Consider the following 24,764-nt stretch of genomic DNA (forward strand, 5'->3'; position numbering starts at 1 on the left):
GTGTTGAGTCTGGCCCTCGAGGCGGGCATCGTGGGACACCCAGGAGAGCTGCCGACTCTCCTGCCCCACCCAGACCTACGGAGCATCTTCCCAGGACGGCCCGGTGGTCCTTTCACATGAAGTTCAGGAGGCGCTACTTGTGTCCATGCGGGAGGACGGTACCATCTCCGGGAGGGAAGCTTGCAGGGCTGTCTCAGGCTTGGGGGAGCACCCACATTTAGAATGCACGGCTCCCTGGGTCTGCTGCCTCTGGTTCTTCTGGAACAGCAACCCTAGATTCATAGTGCCTTTGGGTTCTGGAGGTGCTCATCTCATTATGAGATGGGCTATCAGAGCTAGAAGTGGAATAAATCGGGGCAAGCAAGGGGCCTCTCCTTTGCTGGGGGGGAAAGGGGCTGACACATTCCTCAGCCCGATGGTAAAGAGGCATATAAACCTACCACAGTTCTTAATACACCATCTGAAGTTCATATGCATTGCCCCACACTTCCTCGCACTCCAGACAGAGTGTGCTGTTGTAAATGCAGCTTGGTGAGGAATACTAACATTATCCCAAACCATAAAATGTTTTCTAATACACTGTCCTTATGAAGGTCCATTAGAATATAAATGCGCCGGTGTTCTTTCCTGCTTCCTGGCGTACAGCGTCACCTCTGAGTTGGAGCCGGGACTGTTCTGGGCTCAGTGGCCAGCGGAGGGCTGGATGGGCTCTAAGGCAGTGCGACGTTTCCCGAAGCAGAGAGCCCCCGTGTAAGGCGATGCACAGAGCACTTGGAGAAATCACCTCTAGCTTCCTATGGCCTTTGTGCCGTGAACCCAGAGTTCCTGATCATTTAAACCTTGCATTTCGCAAATGATGCAGCTCCTGTCATGCCCCGAGAGGAATTCAGAGTCTGTTCACCAACCCGACCCCTGGCTTCCATTTTCCTGTAACCCAGGGGGACGCCATTCACTCAAGACATTTATTTAGTGCTGGTCCCGTTGAGTCAGGAGCCGAGAACACAGGCTGCAGGAACCTGAAGAGCCTCTGGCAGATGCCATTTCCACAAAGATCCCAACATGGAGGGCAAGTGTCGTCATCAGGGAAGCACCAGGGCCACTGAGGCCTAGGAGACCCAACAAACCCTGGGGGCGTTGGCAGAGGGGACATCTGAGCTGCTTTTGAAGGGTGAACAAGGTTTTTGGTTTTTTTCTTTTTCTGTAAGATTTATTTCAGAGAGAGAGTGAGTGTGAGTGGGGGAGGGGCAGAGGAGGAGGGAGAGAGAGACTCTCCAGCAGACTCCCCACTGAGTGGGAGCCCGACGTGGGGCTCGATCCCAAGATCCTGAGATCATGACCTGAACCGAAATCTAGAGACAGCCCACTTAACCCACAGCCACCCAGATGCCCCTGAGGGGCGAATAAATTCTTCAAAAAAGAAGAGTGAGCAGACGGATGGGAGGGCATAAGTTCTCCAAAAACTTATGTATAACAACGAGTGCTTTTATAAGACATTTTTCATTTCTGTGATTAAAAGCACAGGTGATGTGACCTGCCTCAGGTCATGGCTACATGACAGAGCTGGAGTTCTGAGAGGTGGTTTGTGTTCTGTTGACGTTTCAGGCCCAAGCAGGTGCTGGGACCGAGCAAAGTCTGAGGAGTTTATGGGCTGTGACCCCCAGTCTCCCGTCCCAGCGCCTTAGTCTTCCACAAAGCATTGCATGGCGCTTTCTATTGGATCTTGCTCCGACTTCCACGCGCATGGACCTAATTTCTCTCAGAACCCGTGATCATGGACACAGGCCAAGCATGCGGGAGACCCACAGGCTCTCTAGCCACCAACGTTGGGCCAGGTGGCAGTTGAATTTCATCTTTCTGTCCTGAGAAAACCTCCCAATCGTAGAAGCCCGAACACGTTTAGTCTGCTTGTCTTCATGCGAAGATTGTCCTTTGCGTTCGGACAGATGTGTCTTGGGCTCATTCTCTGTGGAGATGGTAGAGCTTACGTCGCAAGGATGGCACCTGGAGGTTCCCCCTGAAGGGCAGCTGACGCCTGCTGGGCCATGGTTTCGGGGGGCGAAGATGCTGTGAGAGCGTGTGGGCCTCCAACCACCCAGTGCAGGCGGGCTCTGGAAGGGTCAGCAGCCTGCCTGACGCCTTCGTGCTGGCCAGCTGTGGCAAGAATGCATTACTTTCCACCCTGCTTCGCTGGCTATCAGTCAGCTGAGGACAGGTCCCTAGACACCCAGTCTCCTGTCTGGTTCTCCTGCTTCCCTGAAGAGCATGGACAAACAGAGTACCTAGAGAATGTTGGACAAAACCTTTATTAAATGCGCTAACTGAGCGATATTAGCAAAACGAAAGCATGAAGCCAGGCAGTAAGGACACATTATGGCCCCAGAGAGCAAATGCCCGAGAGAAGAGGACGGGGGCACATGCCATCTGGAGAATTACCCATTGCCAACCTCAGACAGAAGCTCAGAGACCTTCCTTCCTGCTTCCTGTTCTGTTTCCAGGACAGAGAATCTCTAATGAGCATCCTGCAGGCACAAAGAGACCACTGTTACTGGGAACGCTGGTTTGGGTGGGAGGAGCACTTACATTAGAAATCACCGAGATCATAGTCACCCCACGGCGGAGAGCATGTTCCGGGTCCCTTCAGAGGGCACAGCTCTGTACCGAGACTTCAGGGAAGAGAGCTCCTCACCCTCCATTCCCTGTTTTTCTCCTGCCCACAGGATGGCAATTAAGACGCCAGAGTGGGGCTCCAGGAGAAAGGATGGAAGGGGAAACCATGAAGATGGCCTCTAAGACATTGTGTGAGAAACAGGAAAGCGCCTTCGAGATCCCAGGGATTTCACAAGGTGGGAAAACAGTGGGAAGTGGAGGTTGACGGCCAAGCTGGCTGGGGTGTCTGGGGTGTCCCTCTGCACAGAACCCCGGGGATCTAGATGGAGATAATTTGGAGGTTGAGGACGGGGCTCACTCGCCAGACTCAAGGAGCAGTGTGTTCCCGGCATGCCAAGGCCGGCAACAGGCCCCACGGGGCGCTGGTTCTCTCTGAAGCTGATCCTCACCCGTCCTGCTGGCAGAAGCACCAGGGAAGACAGGTTCAACTCAGTCCCCTGTCGTCATATGCCACGTGACTGACTCCTCTCTACGAGCGTCCATCAGGCACACCCTAGCTGACTGTCTCCTAGATGAGTCAACCCATCCAGGCTCTGCCACTCCTGCCAAAGCATTTCCATGGTGCCGGGACCTCAGATGGGAAGGAGCCTGATCAAAGACCTAGAAGTTGACTTTATCTCCCCCTGCTGTCGAAGAAGGAAGGGGAGCACGCTCCGTAGGGCAGGAGACAGGCTCTGGAATAGACATGTGCCTGGTCTCACACTTAATTGCCTTAAATGGTTTGATAGGATTTATACGCCACCTCTGTTCCAAAGGCAGCTTCAGGTTGCTTTATAAAAATTCACACAACACAATAAAATGCAATTTTTTAAGAAGTGGGTTTAGAAATCAGCACAAAGGGAATACAAGGGCAGGACAGAAATCAGCACAAGAAGCACCTTCTGCAAGAGATGCAAGTCGTCCTGTTTGCCAGCAGAGCACACATGGGGCCGATTCTGACCTTGCATCCGAATTAAAGCCACAGGTGGATGGGGAACGCTCAGCTTCGGAGCAGGTGTTTACCTTGGTGTTGCTCTGCCAAGTGTGTCCAAGCAAGGTGACCTCTGGAAAATACAGGGACCAGTCGGAAGCACACTCTTTAAATGTTTGCAAGGGACTCTCGAGAGGTACAGGGACCCGCTCCGAGGTAAGGCAGAGATCTCCGTCACACACGCCCCATCACCGGGCTTCTGCTGTAGCAGCTCCAGAACTAGGAAGCTGGGTGGCAAGGGGCCTTTCAGAGTTTCTCATAGGGCTCTGATGTCTGCTTTCCCTTTGATGAAGCTGCAGATAAAGGATTATGCTTCCCAGAAGGGTCCTGTCCAAATTTGGGCTGGTGAGTGTATGAAGATGTGCGTGGGCGCATGGGTTGGGTGGAAGGGTCTGCTCTTTGACAGGTGATTTTGTGGTCGGCTGAAAACTGGCCCCCCAAAACATCTTGTCTGAAGATAGCATCTCTGGAGCTTGTAAATATTACTTAATTTTGAAAAGGCCTTTTATAAAAAAGGTGATGAGGTTAAGGATCTTGAGATTCCCCCATTATCCTTGATCATCCGGTGGGACTAAATGCTGTCACAAGTGTCCTTAGAAGAGAGAAGCAGAAGGAGATTTGACACCTAGAGGAGGAGGTGATGTCGATCTCACAGGGAGAGGGGAGAGACGTGGCCACAAGTCTTGGGAGGGCAGCAGCCCCCCTAAAGCTGGGAGGCAAGGAATGTCTTCTCCGCCTTGAGCCTCTAGAGGGAGCATGGTCCTGCCAACACCTTGGTTAGAACCCAGTGGAACTGCTTCTGGACTTTGTGCCTCTAGATTTGTGGGAGAATAAATGTGTTGTTTTAAGCCACCAAGCTTAATTTGTTGCAACCACTGCAGGAAACTACCACAAATTTCTGGGCACAGTGGTTCTCTTCCTGCCTTTGCTTGTTCTCTGTGTCATTCTGGGACATCACCATTCGGTCCACTGGCTGAACACACTGGGCTCACCCTTCCCACGTATTTAGATACACTTCCTGATGGGCTGGCTCCTGGAGCCAGTTTCACTGACGGGCACCTTCCAGGGTTGATATAAGGATAAGATGACTTGTTACTTACAAAGCCCCTAAAATAGTGCCAGGTTCGAAGTAAACATATATACACATAATACATATAGAGTAAGTCCTAGAGAAATCGCATATAGTGCTGATCTCTCGGTCTGTATAAATATTTGTCCAATAGGAATAAATAAACAGAATCCTGTTTGGGGTCCTGGGGTTCTTGCTTTTGTAGTGCTTTTCCTCTGTTGACTCTTCGGGAGCCAGAGAACATTTTAAATTTAGTCCTAGGTTAATAACATCTCCCTTGAGAATGTGTTCCCAATTTTATAATGAAGGGTTATGGCTAGATGTGTGAGATATCAGGAAGAGAAAACCCAAGCTTCGAGGCTCACAGCTGTTCCCCTGAGAAAAGGCTACTGTGAAATGCTCATTTCTTTCTACAGCTTCTTCCGCGGACACAAAGGACTAATATTTAAATCTAGTCCTGTTCATGTGAGCTCTGTATTTAAAAAAGCCAACAACAAAAGTCTCTTTTCTCTACTCCTAACTGTATTTGAAGAACAGTAAATTGCTCTTTTCTCAACAAGAGAAGAGGGGTAGACCCAGGGCTGCAGCGTTAAGTGAGGGTGGAGAGCAGGACAGACCCAACCTCTGCCCACTCGCCCCTCTCACTCCACCCCCGCTCCATTAGACTGGGAGTGGAGGCCAAGGTTTTAATCGCAATTCTGTCACCAAGTGCTTGTGTGACCTTAAGCAAATCCCTTTACCAGTCCAAGCTTTAATTTCTTCATATAAGACTGTGATTTAAAAAGTAACTTTTCTGAGTGATGCCTTCTTGTTTTATAAATATCTAAAAAAAAAAAAGTACCTATGGCTCTTACATACACTGTAATGTTTTTGTCCTAACTTGGTTCAGAGGGCTTCAAACCACTCTGATAGAAATCTCCTGACCAGGGGCTCCTAGAAGTGTCTGCCTTCATCTCAGGTCATGATCCCAGGGTCCTAGGATTGAACCCTGCATCGGGCTCCCTGCTCAGTGGGAAGCCTGCTTCTCCCTCTCCCCCTCCCCTTGCTTGTGTTCCCTCTCTTGCTGTGTCTCTCTCTGTCAAATAAATAAAACCTTTTTAAAAATATTTTTAAACGATTTTATTTATTTATTTGACAGAGAGAGAGAGATCACAAGTAGGCACAGCAGCAGGCAGAAAGAGAGGGGGAAGCAGGCTCCCCGCCGAGCAGAGAGCCCGATGTGGGGCTCGATCCCAGGACCCCGAGACCATGACCTGAACCGAAGGCAGAGGCTTAACCCACTGAGCCACCCAGGCGCCCTGTCAAATAAATGAAATCTTTTAAAAAAAAGTCATTTGATCAAAGACCACTTGTCTATTTTCCATGTGCCTTATTAGTCCATATTGTGCTCTCACAAACTGGGCACTTTCTCTCCTCTGGTTCTGGGCGGTACCGAAAACTCCAGGGACAGCAGTGGGCTCTGTGAGCGTAGCCACTGTGTGGCCATCACGGATCAGATTGTATGAGGCAGGTCTTCCATGATCCCTTGAACACATGCTTTTCAGTCAAAGTGGGGATATCTGAAAGTGATTTAATTTTTTAAAAGATTTATGTATTTATTTGAGGGGAGGGGAGGGGCAGAGAGAGAATCTCAAACAGACTCCCCGCTGAGCACAGAGCCCCACTTGGGGCTCGATCCCATGACCTGACCCAAAACCAAGGGTCTGACATTTAACCGACTGAGCCACGGAGGCACCCCTGCAAGTGACTTAATTTTTATAGCTTCCAGTGGATTTTCATAGAAATGCCTTTTACACTTGTTAGACCACATCTCCATTCTGCACAGGACGGGGAGCTGGAAATCATAGACCTCTTTCTAAAACACCGAGCACCACTGCTCTCTTCTAACCTCCCAGTCTAGCTAACTGAGCAATTCTGCTGCCCCAAGAATCATTATTTAAAGAAATCTTAAAAATAAGTCAGGGGAAAACGTCACAACTGTTAAATGGAGGTGGTCGGTGTATGGGTTTTCACTGTAGAATCCTTGCAACTTTTTTTGTTATCTTTGAAATTTTTCATAAACAAATGTTGAAAAATATGTAGGAAAAGATGAACTTTGTTGGGTGGAGTGTGGAGAACTAATCTTGGGTGGACAACTAATCATTTGCCCAATGCACCCTCTGCTCTGGTTCCTGGAGTCCTACCCTCATACAATAGACAGCTTGCCAAATGGGCTCTAAGATCAGAGCTGGATCAGAGAGATGGGTCTCCTCCATAGTCCTCTGCCATACCTGGCACAGCCTTTAGCTGACTCATGCTCACAGATACCAAGGAAAGGGGTTTCTAATACTTGTTTAAAAAAAAAAAAATTAGCAGATACTTTTAAGGTGCTCAAGAAAGACTGGGTTGTATTGTGTATGGATTAATAAATCAGTGGTATGGGGGGGATCTGGGGGACTCCATTGGTTGAGCATCCGACTCTTGATCTCAGCTCAGGTCACGATCTCAGGGTCGTGACCTCAAGCCCTGCCTTGGGCTCGACGCTGGTCGTGGAGCCTACTTATAAAATAAATTAAAAAAATAAATTTAAAAAAAATTGGTGATGCGTTTATCTTCACTCACCTGGCTTGACAGGTCAAAGATTGGAGGAGTTGTGATCAGTGTATCACACTGTCATTTTTCCAATACTTGTTTTTCAGTGGACTTTTTCTTTTTGATTGGACTCCTTTAAACCATGTTTCACTCCCTCTTTCCTTTCCATTTACGGGCTTCATCCTGTGGCTATTCTGCGATGTCATTGCAGTTGGCTTTTTTTTTTTTTTTTTACTTTGGATCCTTCTTTCTAGAATTCTGCGTTGGTTTCGTGATCCTTGGGATAAGTTACACTCCCCAAGGCCCCTCATTATCCAACTTCACGTGGCTTCCTGGTACCATTTTTAACACTTCCAGTGCCCACACCCCAGCCACCTAGTCCTGTGGGATGTTCCGTTCCCTGCACACACACGAGACACTCTCTGCCCTCTAAGACTTGGCGTGCATGGTTATTCTCCCTCCAGCGATACTGGAAAGTTTCTCTCCTCTCCACCTCCTGCCGGAGGACCTTCTGGACTTCTAGGAGGGGAACAGGCGTCTCTGCTCTGCATCTCCCCCCGTTACCCTTCACAGCACTTATCACCCCGTACTGCCATCACCTTCTCACATTTCCAAATCTATCACTGCTCTGTAAACTTTTAAAAAAAAGATTGATTTATTTTAGGTGGGGGAGAGAGGGAGAGAGAGAGAAAAGAGAGTGAGCGAATGTGGGGGAAAGGGGCAGATGAAGAGGGAGAGAATCTTCAGCAGGCTCCACGCCCAGCATGGAGCCCAGTGCAGGGCCTGGATCACAACATGAGCCGAAATCAAGAGTCAGATGCCCAACCGACTGAGCCATCCAGGCGCCCCACTACTCCACAGACCTTAAGAGGGCTGCTCACCACAGTGTCCATGTCTGACGCACACAGTAGGTGCTCAGTAATTCCTGCTGCGTGAATACGGAAATGATGACTACAAGAACAAGCGAATCAAACGGGGAGAGAGAAAAGGCGTTAGTGCTACCTTATTCTTGAATCTAGTGTCGGCTTTACTGAGATAGAATTCACCCCATCAAGCGTACAATTCACTGGTTTTAGTTATTTATTTTTGGAGCAGCCATTTCTAAAGAATAAGTTAGTTACAGGGAAAGATACAGAAATTTACAAAACATTTACAAAAGTTCAGTTTGTTTTGACTTTATTAAGAGAACGATGTTTCTGTTGTAAGAACACGAAAGACTATTTTTTTTTTTTTACGAAAGACTATTTTAAATATATTCTTTAGAACCAATAACATTTAAATTAAAAGAGATATAAACACGTCAGAGGAATGAAACATAGATCTTTTATTATGTGCGAGTCATGTGTTCACGTTCCTCCTTTAGGTCAATGCCAACCTGAAGGGGTCTGTGTGGCCCGAGTCTCCCTACGGCAGTGTTCTTGTGTCTGTGTTTCTGCATCTGCGTGTATCTGTATGTGGTTTGGTGGTCTCTTAGATGGGGGGAGGCATGAAGCGTGATAGTTTTGGGGGTTTCCGATGCCACAACCATCAATTTCTTTAGGAAGTGTATCCAAATCTTTGCTTCATCGAGGATCTTGGTTTGTAGTTTATGTCTTTTCTTTTTCGGACGCAGCTGGTCACGCCACAGATAATAAAGAATCCAACTGCGGATAATAAAAGTATTTAGAGTGGCACATTCTGCTCAAAGTTAATTCATCAAATCCTTACTAGGGCAGGACCTGTGCTGTGGGAAGTAAGTATTTCCTTGTGTGTAACCTCCTGGTCTCTGTTTACCAGGTTGGGGGAGTCAGGCATTAACATGTGGGATTCGAATACAAGACAAGGAAGACAGAGAACATGAGGTAACATAAAGGAGGAGAATGGTTTTCAAACGGCTGTGAGAGACAGATGCCCTTATTGTCCTGACCGGAAATTACGATGGGCAGCTTGACACCTAGAAGCGCCTGGGGAAGTCGGGGCCACGTATCTGGCACCGGCACAGACTCAGGAGATCCTGGACACGATGGCTGTGGGGTTGAGCTGGGCAGGTCGGTGGGAGTGAGAGCACAGACTCAAGATTTTGGAAAAAGCTTTCCTTCCACGGAGAAGCAGAGGGGACTGACTGTATCTGGTTAGGGGGAGAAGAGGGCCCGGGGAGAGCATAAGCCATATGGGGAGATGAAGAGAAGGGCGTAGTGGAGGTGGGTGGGAACATGTCTGTGGAGAGGAACGTAGGACCAGAATACTGGCGACCACACTTGCGTGACGAGAAAGCTCAGAGACTTCCTCAGGAAGAGACTAGAAACTCCTGTGTCGGCAATAAGGAATGACGAAAAATCCGAAGGGACCCCAGAAGTGCTGGCTGAAGGGTTCTGTGGCACCGGTGTCTGCGTGGAAGGCTGTGAGGGGGTCACAAACCTTTAGGCAGGAGACGACAAGGGCTGCCCTGGGGTCTGAGGGAGAAGGGACGTTTCCAGAGAAAAGCCCCAGGAAGGGATTGTGTTTTGGTGGGCAGAGTGGGGAGAGGCGGAGTTCAACTTCACAAGCACTGCCTGGGAGGCCGTGGCAGGGTGCAGTGACAGGCTGCGGGGCGAGCTGGAGCTGCTGGGTCTGGGGGCCTCAGCCCCGGAGAATGAATGGTCCAGGCCTTGGACACGGCCACCGCCGAGTGTGTGAACAGCAGGAGAGAAGAGGAGCGCCGGAGACCAGTCCGGACACAGACTGGGGCGTCTGGGAGGGAAGAACACCGGCCGAGCGTGAGGGGAGACTGAGGCCACGGGGCTGGGGCTGGCCTTTACGCAGAGGTGGACACGGTTCAGAGCTGGCCCGTTTCCCTGCTGCTTCTGTGCCTTCCTTGCCACCTGCGCCCACCAACCCAGGCCCCGAGTCTGCTCCCGGACCTTACAGCCGACAGGCTGCGGGCCAGGAGTCTGACTGACCAGGGCGGGGAGGGCACTTACAGAGAGGAAGGAGAGCGCAAGTCCGGAGGGATGGGGGAGGGAAGCAGTCAGGTGACCAAAGCACTTCTGACTGAAGAAGGAAGGAAGCTCAAGGAGTCTATAATGGGCTCAGCCACGGGAGGAAGGAGCGTGGGGAAGGTTCCAGAACCATGTAATGGGAGGCTCCCTGGCGGTGACCGCGAAAGCAGAGGAGCAACACTGAGGGCCAGTTGAGGCTCTGTGTGCACGCAGGGCTGGACTCTGGGAAAACAGATGCTGAGACTCACCCCGATGGCTCTAAGAAGGCACGTCTGCTGAAAGGGCAGGAAGCCGATGGTCTCAAGGGACCATCAGTGAAGAATCAGCAGTTGCCTGAGTTTGCAGGTGCAGGAAAGAGAGGCGAGGTAGGCCAGAAGGGGTGTCAAGGGATTGGAGGGGAAAAGGCAGCCCAAATCGAGGACCGTGGAAGGGAGGGAGCAGATCTCAGAGGTCCTGGTGCGAGTGGTGTGGGGTGCAGCTATCGGGAAGTGGACAGGGCCCCTATAGAAGCAATGAAACACAGAGGTGGATGTCCCTGAGGGTGACAAGGACCCTGAAATGTGCTGTACGGTCCTCGAGGGGGTGGGGGAGGGTCATGGAAGGGCACTGCCTTTTTTTTTTTTTTTTTTGGATTTTATTTATTTGAGAAAGAGAGAATGAGAGAGAGAGAGCATGAGAAGGGGGAGGGTCAGAGGGAGAAGCAGACTCCCCGCTGAGCAGGGAGCAGGGAGCCCGATGTGGGACTCAATCCTGGGAGTCCGGGATCATGACCTGAGCTGAGGACAGTGGCTTAACTGACTGAGCCACCCAGGCGCCCAGCATCTCCTTATTTCATAATAGCGTTTGTCTCAACTGAGGAGGACGCCTCAGGAGAACATTAACAGGCTTTTGTACCTCTTCAGAAGTCTTCGGGTTTATAGATGGCACAATCACTTCCCACATCCCACTTCATCCTTTGGAAGAAGTAGACCATGGTGCTTTCCATCAGTAAGCCACTCAAGATGGCCAGAAAGGAGAGCTTTCGGTTGATGTTCAGGGTCACTGCAAAAAAAAAGGCAAATTGTAAGTTCTTAAGAGTTTAATTAAGTGCTATTGGCATGTAAACTCTGTGGCATTGTAAATGGAATTGTTCTGTAAAGCTGTTTTTCAGAGAATCTCTATTCATTTTTATTCATCTCTGCTGCTACCTTCCCCGAGTTTTCATTTCTGGAGAGAAACACAGCATATAGCAAAAACATTAAGTTTCTCATCCTGAAATCAAGACGCAGACTTCCATGAATATGGAAGGAGGTAAAACAAAACAAAACAAAACAAAAACCAGATTCTAAGGTTACAAAGAGGTTAGCAGAAAATACCCAGAGATTTCTCAGTTTCACAGTTCACGATGAGCAGCGCCGCCAACCTCCCAGGACTGAGCTAAAGCACGTGAAAGCATTCCAAAAGCAAAAAATTACTATGTCGTTCATTTGAGCAAATGCGGACTATATGCTGTGTATGAGGTCCTAGAGAAATGCCAGGCATCATTAGGATTTATGGAGAATTCCAGTGTTTAGCAGGGTTTCTAAGATGGTGTTGGAGAAACAAGGCTTTAAGCTTATATGTGGGTTGAAGGCTGAGAAGACAGAATGAAAGACAGACATACCTCTGATGGCCTGAAAATTTGATGTAAGGACAAACACTTTAATGAGCCGGAGGCACAGGGGTGTGTAGTCGTGCTCCCAGATGACGGCTGGAATCAGCAAGAGTTTTCCATAGCTGGATAGTAATAACGCTTTCAGCAGCAAAATGAAGTTGGGTTTGGTTTTCCCTGTCATCCGTCGTTCTACCCACAGGAAAGCAAAAATGCCAATAAAAAAGGCAGTTTGTTCTAAGAAGGAAATGGAAAACAGAAATATGAATGTCTCTATCCAAACCATCTTTCTCCAGAAACAAAGAAACCACATTTCCAGCTGCCTTCATTTGAACTGCTTCATCAAGGTCAAAATTTTTTCTCCCTCTTTTTTTTTTTTTAAATAAATAAGCCCCTGCCTTTTGTGTCACATCCTGCTGGTGTGACTGCAGAAGCCCATTCCAGCAAGTCTTCCATGAAGTATTTCAGGGTCCCCGGAAGTCAAAGTAAGTCTGTGAGAACGGTAACCATCAGCTCTCTGAAGTTCCTTCTAGGTAGTAAGGTTCTGTTTAGACAACTTTGGTGTTCTAGATCTCCACGGAAAGAATGAAAGGACACGGAGGAGATTTTTAAATCCGAAAGATGGGACCCACCCTAAAAATTACACGCGAAGATGTTTTCTTTGTTCAGTCTCCCACTATTTGTTGCCTATTACTTGCCAATTCTGAATACCATTACCTCCATTTAAAACTGCCCTTACTCCTTTCCACAAACTTTCTGAGTGCAATTCCTTATCCTTCCACGAAGCATTCATAGACCAAGTCCAGACCTGAAGCCACAGTTCCACGGGGTCCACGGAACAGAGCACTGTGTTCTGTTCCTACTAACTAGGAATCTGGCAGTTCTTCGCTGTTATGTGATGTTTATTAAGATTGTTAGTTCCTCTGATTACCCAGCTGGGTATGTTTTGAGGGGTCTGTCCCTAATTCTGTTTTTCCCCCTAAACTGTGTTATTCAGGTTTCTGTAGAATCAGGTTTTTCTGGAACACATGTATCAAATTATAGGAGAGACAACTGTATTCTTCCTAATATGTTGTCTAACCAAAGAGAGCCAAACTAAAAAGGTTCCAAGCATAGGTGATTAGAATCAATAAAAATAACTCTGGATGGCTGGCCTACAAGCCATTTGATATATCCCTCAGGGGAGACACCCCATCTCCCTGCGAAATAACTCTAGGACAACTGCAAGGATCTGCTTAAATAGGCGCAAATTATAGCCTGAGATTTGGATAAAAATAACTTTAATAAAAGCAACAAAGAACTCCTTAACAACAAGAATGATCTAACAATAGTGGGTTGTCTCCTGTCACCGGAGACATTCAAACAAAGCTAGACTACCTTGCAGAACTGAGAAAAGGATTTCCTGTACTGGACAGAGAGGTGGACCAGATAACCTTCCCATCTTTCTTTCTTTCTTTTCTTAAGATTTTATTTATTCATTTGGGAGAGAGAGAGCGCGAGAGAGAGCACGAGAGAGAGCACAAGCCTGGGAAGGAGCCTAGGGAAGGGGAGAGGGTGGAGCAGACTCCCTACTGAGCAGGGAGCTGGATGCGGCTCCATCCCAGGACCCGGGGATCATGACCTGAGCTAAAGGCAGGTGCTTAATTGACTAAGCCACCCAGGCGCCCCCCTCCGTATCTTTCTAACTCAGAACTCGAGAGGTTTATGTACCCGCACCAGCCCTTGGGCTCTGCACTGTCTTTCACAAGGCAGGTATCTTGCAGCCTCTGTTCCTGAGGCGTTCGTGGATCCGACGGGCTCAGCGGAACCAGCTACCTGCCTACGGGGTGCGGCACGGGAAAACACCGCGTGGGGAGCGCAGACAGCCACCCGTCTCCGTGCTGACATTAACCTGCTATGGGACTTTGAGGAAATCACCTGCCTTCCTACTTCGCTGCTTCCACGGATGTACACAGGGGAGAACCCCAACCTATCTACCAAAGGTAGGATGACTGTGCACATTAAGTTGATCAAACTATAAAAGCAGTGTTTATGTGATAAGATGTATTTATAGAACACATTTTCTATAAGCTATTTTAGGGGTTCAAAACTTAATATTGGATAAAAAAGTTAAGTAACAGTAGAAAACTATTTCTAATTGAGTGTCAAAATATCCGCTATAGAGTAGGTGCTACAGTAATTCCAAATTTGGGGAATAAGCCTGGTTTATTTTATATATTAAAAATTATGGACATAAAAGGGTTTATCCTTAGAAATTTTCATAGCCTTTGCTTTAAAGCTTAAAATTATATTAGGCTCTAGTTCTTGGCTTAGGCAATGTTTTCAAGGATTTTTTTTTTGAAGATTTTATTTCTTTATTTGAAAAAGAGAGAGCAAGAGAGTGAGCACAAGCAGGGGGAGCAGGCAGAGGGAGAAGCAGACACCCCGCCGAGCAGGGAGCCTGATATGGGGCTACACAGACAGACACTTAACCGACTGAGCTACTGAGGCGCCCCTCAAGGGTGTTTTTAATATTATTATGGATGTTTGGGAATCCTTAGCATACAGATTTTATTTATTTATTTTTTAAAAGATTTTATTTTTAAGCAATCTCTACACCCAACATGGAGCTCAAACTCACGGCCCCAAGATCAAGGGTCACGTGCTCTGCCGAATGAGCCACCAGGTGCCCCAGCACTCAAATTTTAAAACCTCAGAACTGCATGAGGAGACCAAGGGAGTAAGGGCAGACAGAGAAGAAAATGGGACAAAAGATGACCTAGTCCAGAAATCTGACACTGCAGTGAACTGGAGACTCGATATTATTATAATAATATTTCTTTATAATCAAAGAGTTTAGAAGCGGAGAAGCATGGAAGCCAGTAAGTAAAAATATAGTCACAGAAATTAAGACAATTCTGACCTAAGTCATAAATTTGAATTCTGAAGAAAAGTAATTCTGGAACTTAAGGAATTTGGAGGCAGTAGCCATTTTCTTTCATTTTTCTTTCTTTTTTTCTTTTAAAGATTTTATTTATTTATTTGACAGTGAGAGCACAAGCAAGGGGAGCAGCAGACAGAGGGAGAGGGAGAAGCAGGCTCCCAGCTAAGCAGGGAGCCCGAGGCAGGGCTTGAACCAGGACCTGGAGATCATGACCTGGGCCGAAGGCAGATGCCTAACCACGGAGCCACGCAGGCGCCCCCAGTAGCCACTTTCCCTGAACGGAGTCAGATAAATAAGAAGTGTTCCCTAGTCGCATCAGTTCTATACAATTAGCATAATACATTGGATAATGCCTGGCAATTATCCATCTGTTTTCATAAAGATGGGACCTATGTAATCTTTAAATTAGACAATCGAGAAATTAAATTGAGGAATTTTACCAACAATATAATGCCTCAAGATATTCTATGAAACTCTCTCACCTGCTATATATAACCATTTCCATAACATATGCGTAGTAACAAACAAAATAGTAAGAAAGTAGCTAATTTAGACAGACTGACCGAGCAGCTGGTGACACAACTGAACATTTAGCCTCAAGTCCTGGATTAACCTCCTCCTCTTACCAGTGATCAAGACCACCCACCTCACTTTTATTCAGAACAGCAGTTACTAGTTCACTAAGAATGGAAAGCACGGCTTCCTCCTACCTAGAGAGGCAATCGCGAACATTCTATAGAAATCCCATTCCTTGGCATATCTGATGAAGTCGTTAGGGTCAGTGTTCTGGTTTGAATCTTGAAGCCGCCACCATCTCAGGTACGCCTCACAAAGCAAACAGAATATGCAGAGCTTCCAATGCATCTGGGAGTCAAAAACACAATGCCAATCACAGGGTAAAGAAACAATTATACGGAATATTAAACAGGCACAGACACAGCTAAGTATCTGCGGTTCGGAAGAGGCTCCCATTGCATAGCTCTTCAAATTCAGAATTGCTCAGTTAAGGGGGTCATTGTGTCGTCTGTAAACCGGGGCTGCTTTGTCAGCAACGCCCATCAGAATCACAGGAAGATTATTCGGACTGCGAAGGTCTAGGCCCCAATCCTGACCCGGAATCTTTGGAAGTAATCCTAGACATACAATTTTGAAACAGTTCTAGGGGTAAGGAGGATTCTGATGTACACCCCTAGTTAAGAAACACTGCTTTAAATAGTACTTCACCCTTCACTATGCTTTTAGCGTCTGTCCTGAATGAGAACAGAATCAGGCACAGAATTTCTGTGCCTCATAGATAGGTGGAAGCAGCCATGAGAACAGATTTAACCTGAAGATTCCAACATACTTCACAGGAAGCTATTAGTCTGGACATAAATTAAAAAAAAAAAAAAAGGCCCTATGCCCGATGAGTATGAATTCATATATTGAAGACAGAAATTAAAAGGTAGAAAGTCCCCTGCAAGTTTAAAAGGCTGAAATTTTGGCAAAAAAGAAAATACCAGGTACCAAGAATCAGCTTTTTTAAAAAATTCTTTTTAGACAGGCTCCACGCTCAGCATGAAGCCCAAGCGTGGGGGTCAGACTCACAACCCTGAGATCAAGACCTGAGCGGAAATGAGGAGGCAGACACTTAGCCAACTGAGCCAACTTCCAGACACTGCTCTCCAGGAATCCCAAGAACTGGCTTTTTGTTTTAATATTTTATTTTATTTTAGATTTTATTTATTTATTTGAAAGAGAGAGAGACAGAGATAGGGAGAGATAGAGCAAGCTGGGAGGAGAGGGAGAAGCAGGCTCTCCACTGAGCCAGGAGCCCTATGTGGGGCTCCATCCCAGGACCCTGTAATCATGACCTGAGCTGAAGGCACATGCTTAACTGACTGAGCCACCCAGGCGCCCCAAGAATTGGCTTTTTAAAATACACTGCTCTACTGGGTACCTGGACAGCTCAGTTGGTTGGGTGTTGGACTCATGGTTTCATCTCAGGTCATGAATTCAGGGTCCTGGGATCTAAGCCCTGCATCAGGCTCTGCGCTCAGCTCCTACCCCCAGTGCATGTGCTCTCTCTCTCTAATAAAGAAAATCTTTAAAAAAAAATTAAAAATAAAAAAATACATTACTCTTATGGGTTGGACTGTCTATATCTATAGAAAGTGGGGAAAAGAAAGTGTGTGTGTATAAATGCAATGTAGTCCAGGAACAGGTATCACTGTGGATTTCTGAGCTTCTTCTAGTTGGTTCCACCCTGGAATTACCTGGGAAGTTTTAAGAAATACTGATGCCTGAACCTATCCCTAAAGATTCTGATTTAAGTGATTCTAGGTGAGGCCTCACTTGGAGAGATTAACTGCCCTCCCTCTCCCCCACGTAATTCTACTGTGTACCAAAGTTTGGGAATCAATGCTCCAGCAGTTTAAAAACTGCCCTGGTTATTTAACTTGGGGGGTAGAGGGGAGGGATTCCCTCAGTAGAATAAAAATGCAAAAAATTATTTAAAAATATTTCTCTTTTAACATTTGCTGACTTCTTCTAGGTGTAATTCTCTCCCTACCTGGATATATTTAATTTTATGTTAGATATAATTTTATATTAATTGTATTGTTAGAAATAATTGACATCTTTTTCAAAAGGTAACCCACTAAAAGGCAAACTAGTAGCCCTGGTTTGTCAGTTCCCTCCCAGTGACCCTATTCTTAAATATTCACTAAACATTGTGCACTGTGTTTATCAATGCCTGTTATTTCTAGAAACTTCCAGACACTGCTGAGATAAAAGACCCATCGTTGTTAGCATCTTTTTTTTCTTTTCTTTTTTGAAGATATTACTTATTTATCCGACAGAGAGGGGGAGAGCAAGCGAGAGAAAGCACAACCGGGGGCGGGGGGTGGGTAGCAGCAGAGGGAGAGGGAAAACCAGGCTCCTCACTGAGCAAGGAGCCCGATACGGGGCTTGTTCCCAGGGCCCCAAGATCATGACCTGAGCTGAAGGCAGATACCCCACTGACTGAGCCTCCCAGGCGCCTCTAGAATTTTTAAAAAAATAATGTTCTTTAATTCTTTTCAAAATTATTATTCTTTAAAAGTACAAAAGCATCATCAAGTAAAATTAGAAAATAAAAAATTATTACAACTTACGTTTATTTTAGTATTGAAAAGAATATGTCTGTAGGCCTGGGCTTTGCATAAAATAGCATTAATCAAGATGATAACAGGATCATACTCGATATATTTGTCTACAGGTTTCTGGCAGGATTTCTGAAATAATGTGAGATAATATTAGAACAAGCAAATGTATACATTCTGAAATCTTAAAGGCTTTCAAACTAGCAGAGTCTATTTTGGACTTCTACAGCAATAAGGACATACCAGCACTAATTTAAATTAACTTCTCTTCAGACACAAAATGTTCACCTACAGAAGCCCTGGTTTCAGAAATGACAATATAATCTTCTAGGTGTGAGACCGTAATCTTTTAATCTCATATGTAAGAAGCTAAAAAGATATTTGATTTAAAGACTGATTTTAGGCAGAAAAGTATCCCAGAAAATCCTACTTTCAATTTGTAGGACTTATTATAAAATAAATAAATACATTTATAACATACTTTTATTGAGAAATTGTTCCCTGTTGGCTAGATGGCCATCAACTTTGTGGTTCTTGCAACATGATTTGGAGGAAGGGGTTCAGAAGAGTAACCCCCACACCCAAAGCTTCTGAAAGCTAAAAGCAGGTAAAGTGTGTAGCACAGCGTCAACAATCCGGGGCATGGCAGATACCAAGAGAAACCTGGTTTTTTTCTCCACTAACATCGAGACTATGGAAAGAAAATGGGTCTGTCTCTGTGACAGTGAAGACCGTGAAGACCCTGGAGGATCGTGAGCTGTAAAAAAGGAAGTGGGTTGGTCAGCTTGGTTCTAGGTGACCCAAAGCAAGACCCCTGGGCTCTCCTATGAGACTCTCCTATGAGACTCTCTTGTGACTCCTATGAAATTGCCCTTTTTTTGGACATGTGATTTCAATGTTACCAAATCCCAACATCATCAGAACATATAAAACACAGGTGTACAAGAACGAGCTCATCAGAAATGTGACATCTGAAAGTTTTAGTTACAAAAGTTGAATCAAGGCTACTATTCTAATGGCTACAGTTCCAACAAAACATTTGAAATTCTGAGAAGATAAAATGGAAACAGAAGTGATCAACACAGAAACATACGGGGGATGACCTTTTAATTACATCAAAGCCCTGGGGCGGGAAATGAAGTGTGCTGAAGGATATTAACTCTCTAATCCAAATGTAATGAACAAATCACTTCCAATTTAAGAGTCTCTGTACTTCACTCATGTCATTGACAAGAAATGGATATGTTTTTGAGTCATCAATCAAGTGAACCAATGAAGGGAGATGTGCTATTATCCCAAATTAAATGCACCTAATAAAACCGAGGCATAAGAGATGAATAATTTTGCAGTTTTTCAGTTGGGCAAACAGTAAGCCAGGGCCTAAACAGAAGGCACAGAATCAGAAATCCCACGTTCGCAACAAGGAGCTATTTTCTAGACACCCTCCCTATGCTACCGGTGTGGAAAACACTTCCTCTCTGCAAACCACACTGTAACACCTGCTGTGAGGTTGCTTCATTGTAAAATGAAACTGCTGGCGGGTCAAGGGTCTTTTCTCTGTCCTTTAAAGGTTCCCTAAAACCCATCTTCAGACACTGCAAGCCTATGCCAGGATTTAGACAATTTTTAGAAGGAGGTAGGCAGAAACCAGCATCGGCAGACATGGCGGGACCAATGTGTTTGGAGTGGCTACAACATTCATTAGAACAGCTGGCTTTACTTTGTCTTTTCTATGGACCAGGCACCTCCAAGGTGCCGGATATTCACTTTGAGACTAAGTCTCTATCCTCCAGGACCTTACAGTTCAGAAAAGGCAGACGAAAAAGCCTGCTACCGCAAGGGTTTCAGTGGAATGAACACAGGGACACGAGCGCAAACAGAAGGAGCAGCTTCTGGCCTCACGTGCTATGCTCTGTTCTACGCCTTCCCTTCCTCACCTTCTCAATATTTCATAAACATCGAAAATTCATTAGGGTCTGCTGGTTCCCTCCCTATCAGCTTCAGCCTCATTTTTCCTTGTTCACTTCCTATTACTTGCTTTTCCCTTGGGTGCTTCCTTCACCTTGAATGTAAGGATCTGGGAAACCACACGCACACAAACAAATGTTGTAAAACATCTGAGTGGCTGACGGCTACATTTAGATATGTTTTCTGATTTTGAAAAAAACTGTTCCATTCCATTTACTACTTACTAGACAAATACCCTGAAACAGAAAGTTGTCCTCTAAGAAATCCCTACAGCATGGGACCGTGCACACCCCAGAAACTCAAACACTTCCACCATCTCTCTCTCACCATGGGTATGAATGACTCTCTGACGCTATGCTCTCCAGTTCTCTAGTGAATCACATCTCTTTTAAAATATACACTGGCCAACATTTTGTGAATATTTTGGCTGCTTCTTCCTCCCCATCATCTCCGGGGCCATGCCCTTCCCCACTCATTCTCAAATCTGTTTCATTTCAGTGCCACAACAAGCAAACATGTATCTTTTTAAAAAAAAATATTTTATTTATTTATTTGTCAGAGAGACAGAGAGACAGCGCACGCGCAAGAGTGTGCACAAGAAGAGGGAACAGCAGGCAGAGGGAGAAGCAGGCAAGGGAGAAGCACGCTCCCCGCTGAGCAAGAAGGAGTCTGGGATCATGACCTGAGCATGACCCGAAGGCAGAGGCTTAACTGACTGAGCCACCCAGGTGCCCCGGCAAATACATATCTTGAAAGCGGAACCCCTAGGCTTTAAGTTCCTCGAGGGCAGGACAGTGTCCTACTCATCTCTGCACCCAGCATCTAAGTGTGGCAGCTCAATAGTGTAGTACTGAACAGACTCGAAATTTAGAAGGATCTCGAAGGAGTCTGGTTTTGTTACCATCATGAACTTATCAAATATCTGAGCACAGGTAAGAGTCCAGGTACTACAGGAGATCAAAAGTACTAGACCTTTAAACATAATTATAATAAACTATGAACAGCTGAGGGAGAGGGAATGGTTAAAAGCAAGGGACACACTTCTATTAGATGGAGGGGAATGAGGGAAACCCAGAGGGGCAAGTGGGGAGGCCTGGCAGTGGAAAAATAGGAAGAACAAAGAGAAAGAGAAACACAGGGAGGAGATCAGGATGAGTATGCTGCTGGCTCCAAAGAAAGCAGCTAAGAGACCAAAGTGTGTATGAGTTACCAGCTTATAGAAACTTGGGCCATTTTTTTCCAGAACAAATAGCCTGATGTCTAAAAACTTTTTACTCTCACAACTCAAGAGAGCCTTTAAAAAATGAATTATTTTACAATTTAATTTTCAGAGTTCAGCATCAACTAAATGACTTTTCCTAAATAATACCACTATGGGCATTACTATGACAAAGATGAGGATATTACGCACTCTAAGTCATCAGGGAATGACTGAGTACAATAATGTACTGTATCATCACTCAATATTCCAAATATAATTCTAGAGAAGCCAGCACTGGTGATTAGGAAAAGGATTTTGTTAGTTTAATGCTAATAATTTAAAAAAAGATAAAGATTAATTTGTATCATTAAAGATCACTAACTGCAGAGACAGTTACAGCTTTACTGGATGAAAGACTGTATTCACAGTTATGTGGTTGTCATCTTTAGGACAGATCATTTAACTGGGCCAGTACAGAAGTCATTAAATTTAGATGCCATACAACTCACAGGGCCACCACAATGGCCAAAGATATGAGCATCGAAATACCTAGAAATGGTTCATGCATTCAGCAGATCTTTATTGTGTACTTACTATGTGTCAGGTACTGTCCTGGGTGTGCCAACTGTATTAATGAAGAAATTATACATACTCACATACTCTCTGTCCTTGTGTAGCTTATATTTCAGTGGGAGGAGATAGGCAATAAATGACAAATAAGTCAACTGTATAGAATATTCAAAGTAGGCAATAAATAAATAAGTCAGTTGTATAGAATATTCAAAGATGACAGGTGCTATGGGAAAGATAAAGCAGGGAGAGTTGATACGCATACCTGAGTTGGGAGGAAGAATCACATTTTATAACAAGGTGGTCAGACGAGGCCTCTCTGAGACGTTAAAAATAGAAATAATTGAAGGAGGTAGTTATGTCAGACACCTGACCAAACAGCGCTCCGCGCAGAGTGCAGAGGCCCTGAGGAAGCAACCTGTCTGGTTTAAGAACATTCAGGAAGCAATGGAGCTGCAGGAGAGTAAGGGAAGTGTTAGGACAATCACCCAAGTGAGACATGATGACAGCAGGGGTCACGGTTGTAGAGGTGGTCAAAAGCAGGGGATTCTAAACATAATCTGAAGACATAATCCGAAGACTAACACAGGCTCTGCCAAGCAAACGAATGAGGAATGTGGGAGAAAGAAATCAAGACTGAGTACAAGGCTTTTTGGCCTTAGGAACTAAAATGGTTGAATTGCTATTAACTGAAAGTCTGACGCAATTACAAAAATCCATTTGGAGAAATCAAGTAGGTAGTTGGACATGCGGGGACATTGTGGAGTTCAAGGAAGAGATTTAGGCTGGAGGTTTAAATCTGGGAATTGTCAAAGTTTAGATGGAATTTAAAGCCATGAGCCAGCAGGAGTTCTTCAAAGGAGTGTGTAGAGAGGTAGAGGCCCAAGATCTGAGCCTTAGGATACTTCATGGTTAAAAGGTAAGGCAGGTGAGGAAGAACCAGAAATGAGACTGAGAAGAATAGCCAGTAAGATAAGACAACTAGGGGCGCCTGGGTGGCTCAGTGAGTTGAGGCCTCTGCCTTTGGCTTGGGTCGTGGTCTCGGGGTCCTGGGATCAAGCACTACACCGGGCTCCCTGCTCAGTGGGGAGCCTGCTTCCCCCTCCTCTCTCTGCCTGCCTCTCTGCCTGCCTGTGATCTTTGTCTGTCAAGTAAATAAATAAAATCTTAAAAAAAAAAAAAAAGATAAGAAAACTAGAAGAGTCTGGTGTCCTGGCAACTGCACACAGCAGTGTGAGAAAGGATAATGGGATTTAGTGAAGTAGAAGCCAGCAATCGTGATCTTAAGAACAGTTTCTGGTGTCATGGTGGTGGAGGAAAGTGTGTCTGAAGTCGATTCAAGAGAAAGTAGGAAAGGAAATGAAGATAGCAAGTACAAATATCTCTTAAAGGACGATTGCTGTCAAAGGGAAGGGGAAAAGAGGAGGGGCCAAAGGAGGAAGTGAGGGACCGTGCCTGTGTGTTTCTTTAAAAAAGTCTAGTACATACATTGGTGGGAAGGATCCAGCGGAGAGCAGAAGAGTACTGTGGCAGAGATGTCCCTAAGTAAATGGAAGAAGACGGATGGATCAAGGGCACAAGAGCACGCTGGTTGGAGACAAGTGTACGGACGGTTCATCCATTCTAACAGGAGGGAAGAAAGAGCATATGAATAACGGGTGCAAATACTAGGTTTATGTGGTTGCAAAGCGTGTGCAAGTTCTCTCTCTCTCTCTCTTCTATTTAGCAAAACAGGGAAGCATACATGGGAAACCTGAGAGAAGGCTTGTGAGGATGGTTCATCAGAGCAGGAATGTGAGAGGATTAGTGAAATGTACTGTGATGGCCAGATGGCATCAAGGGCTACACGAGGTTAGTGGTCATGAATTTAGGTGATTTTTCCTCAGTTGAAGTACAGCCGAAAGGGTGAGGAGACAGATCAGACGGTATGTTGGATTTAACCGGGTGGAGATCTTTCCAAGGGAGGGAAACCACTTGAGAGAGGAAAAGTGATTATGTCAGTGGACAACAGATGACACAGGTACACATTCACACTTTGTCTACTCTCTTCTGTATTACTACAGACCATGTTTTTCTAATGAGGATTATTATTAGAAAATCATCAGGAGAACAGAAATGGGACAAAAACACATGGACTGCATATTATGTGGCGGGTTCTCGTCTAATACCTCGAAAAGAACCTCCAATTTTGTGACCCTTGAAACATTTCAACCATCCTCTACAGACTATGAACACCTTGAAAGCAAAATTTGTACTTCATCATTTTTGTTTTGGTTACCACCAAGGTCAAGCTTGGTGCTCTGCACCCAACACACACCTTACGGTCAATACCCACAAAGGATGAAACCGGGGACATTGACTACGGGTGTGGACCGCACGGGTGGTTAACATTCATCTATGAAAGGGAGAACGGCTAAGAAGGAAGAGTCTGGGCGTGAACTCGAACGTCAACCTAATCCAATCTTTAAGTTTCTCCGCACGACGCCTACAGCCATCTGCGTTCGCGGATCCCTTCCCCACGCTGGGTCTCACCAGCAAACACCGCGGGCACGAGAAAGCCGTTTTCGGGGGGGAGTTCTCTCACACAACAGGTGACCACGCAAACGCTCCACGGATCCCGGACGGGAATGTCGAGTTCCGAACTGAGGGCTATACTAGGGGACTCTGAAAGTCGTCGGTTTTTACTGCCCCTGATATACAGATCCCACGGCCCCTCACGGTCCCCAAATCCGCGCCAGTTCTTCCCAAGGACACCCCACGCCTGACAACTCACGCAGATGGTTATCTTCAGCACTCCGTGGTTATAGTCTCGGTACAACTCCCTGGCCTCTTGGTTGCATTCGATGCACCTGTACGGGCAGGAGGCCGAGGCAGCTGCAGGAGTTGCTGCAACCCCCTCCGCGCTCCCCTCGCCCGCTGCCCCGCCTTCTGTGCTTCCCTTGCCGGGCCGTAGCCCACTCCGCCCACCGGTGCTCATTTCCACGCAACTGCAGCCGAGAACTTCCGATTCAGTGGCGGTGGGGGAAGACGTTAGAAACCGAACCGGAAAGCCTGTCCCGTGCGGTGCTTTCTGGGATTCGTAGTCTCAGCCGCGGAAAGGGGGCTCGCGGCTGGCC

General features: G+C 46.1%; 1 protein-coding gene across 1 annotated transcript; it reads right to left on the reverse strand.

The window, feature by feature from the left end:
* Positions 1–8,881: 8,881 nt before the first annotated feature.
* Positions 8,882–24,673, reverse strand: ARV1 (ARV1 homolog, fatty acid homeostasis modulator). The gene is made up of 6 exons (XM_032841103.1): positions 24,422–24,673; positions 17,922–18,041; positions 15,498–15,651; positions 11,877–12,101; positions 11,129–11,275; positions 8,882–8,920 (listed from the first exon to the last, which is right to left on the reverse strand). Exons 1-5 carry the CDS (start codon positions 24,623–24,625, stop codon positions 11,133–11,135), a joined length of 846 nt encoding a protein of 281 aa, XP_032696994.1. The 5' UTR covers positions 24,626–24,673; the 3' UTR covers positions 8,882–8,920; positions 11,129–11,132.
* Positions 24,674–24,764: the final 91 nt, after the last annotated feature.

Source organism: Lontra canadensis, unplaced genomic scaffold, assembly GCF_010015895.1.
Source record: "Lontra canadensis isolate GAN:19392208 unplaced genomic scaffold, GSC_riverotter_1.0 scaffold120, whole genome shotgun sequence".
Lineage (NCBI taxonomy): Eukaryota > Metazoa > Chordata > Mammalia > Carnivora > Mustelidae > Lontra > Lontra canadensis.